At 34.7% G+C, this 1,540-nt stretch overlaps 1 protein-coding gene across 1 annotated transcript; it reads left to right on the plus strand.

The window, feature by feature from the left end:
- Positions 1-257: 257 nt before the first annotated feature.
- LOC126893163 (E3 ubiquitin-protein ligase Kcmf1-like) lies at positions 258-844 on the plus strand. Its single transcript, XM_050663113.1, has one exon. It carries the CDS (start codon positions 443-445, stop codon positions 842-844), a length of 402 nt encoding a protein of 133 aa, XP_050519070.1. The 5' UTR covers positions 258-442.
- The last annotated feature ends 696 nt before the right edge of the window (positions 845-1,540 follow it).

The following is a 1,540-nucleotide window of genomic DNA, read 5'->3' on the forward strand; positions in this document are numbered from 1 at the left end:
TAAATTGTGCGGTAAATTGTTGACAATAACCATGAGCCGTCATGAAGGTGTCAGCTGCGATTCCTGCCTAAAAGGAAACTTTAGAGGGAGCAGATATAAGGTTTCTTACAACTCGATACAAAACCGTTCTTGAACGGTTACGAGTATGCGCAGTAACGAGAAATGTGTTACAGCGCATAATTATTCGTTATTGCGCATACGCGTAACGATTCAAGAACGGTTTTGTATCGAGTTGAAACAAACCTATAAATAATGTCTAGTTTGTTATGATTACGATCTTTGTGCAACATGTTATGAAGGAGGAGCCACTAATACCAGACATACTACTGATCATCCTATGCAGTGTATATTAACAAGATCTGATTATGAGCTGTAATATGGTGGTGAAGCTCTTACCAGTTTGGAATTACCCCAATATTACACGTGTCCATATTGCTCTCGTATGGGATTTACTGATGTTACATTGCAAGAGCATGTTACTGCTGATCACCAAGATATTAATTTTGAAGTGGTCTGTCCACTTTGCGCTGCAATACCAGGCGGTGACCCAAACTTAATGACTGATGATTTCTCTGGCCATTTAACTTTGGAACATCGTACTGGTGCAAGAGATTTAATTTCTTTTTTGGATGAGCCAGTAGGAACTAGACATAATGTTAGACATATTTCACATAATACATCTCATGGTACCACTCATTTGGGTAGGGGTTCAACCACTGCTTCAAGGGCAAGGAGAAGCAATATGCATTTTGGCTCTGGAGGATTGTCATCTTCATCCCCTTCTTCAAGAGATTCTGTGGATCCAATGGCGGAACCACTTGCTTCAACTTATAATCGAGAGTAAAATTGAAGGCAAGAAAGGAATAGGACGCAAGAAAATGTCCTGACTCCAAACCATAAGGCAATGGACAGGGATTAACGACATACAATATCTGATACACATTGCAAGTTGAAAATGGAAAATGTGATCAATAACATCCATTAGTGGATTTGCATCTGACGAAGAAGAAGTGTCTACATTACAAAAATAAGTAAACGTGCTTAAATGTGTTTTAGACTTAATTTTATTTAAAATTGTGGTATATTGTGCAATCAGATAATCGTATACACAAGTTAGATTATGCTAATATTTATTTTGGATTTCTTGTATGCGAGTGACTAGCATTCCACCAGAGGGAAGGCTTATACCAAGACCTGCCTAATTACAATTTTTTATGACCCTATATAACACTATTTTTGAAAAAGTTTAACAATTCCACACATATTAAACATTTCAAATGGATTGCAACATGACTTTTTGGATAAATGTTGAAAAATATTCAACAATATTATTTTAAATTACGAAAAAATATATTTTTAGTTTATTTTTGAAAGTATCTACATTAATGTATTACAAGATATTTGAACTTAAGATTAGCCAATGGGCTTGATAAGTGTAGTTAAAGCAGTTCAATTAAAAAAAATAAATTTAATCATTAAAATAGTGCTTACAATAAAAAATATAATGATATTTTGAGTGGGTATTGCACATTGTATCCTT

The sequence above is a fragment of the Diabrotica virgifera genome, chromosome 10, assembly GCF_917563875.1.
Source record: "Diabrotica virgifera virgifera chromosome 10, PGI_DIABVI_V3a".
NCBI classification, from domain to species: domain Eukaryota; kingdom Metazoa; phylum Arthropoda; class Insecta; order Coleoptera; family Chrysomelidae; genus Diabrotica; species Diabrotica virgifera.

Excerpts from the sequence above, each read along its gene's own strand:
- LOC126893163 (XM_050663113.1), top strand. The coding sequence starts at position 443 with ATGGGATTTACTGATGTTACATTGCAAGAGCATGTTACTGCTGATCAC.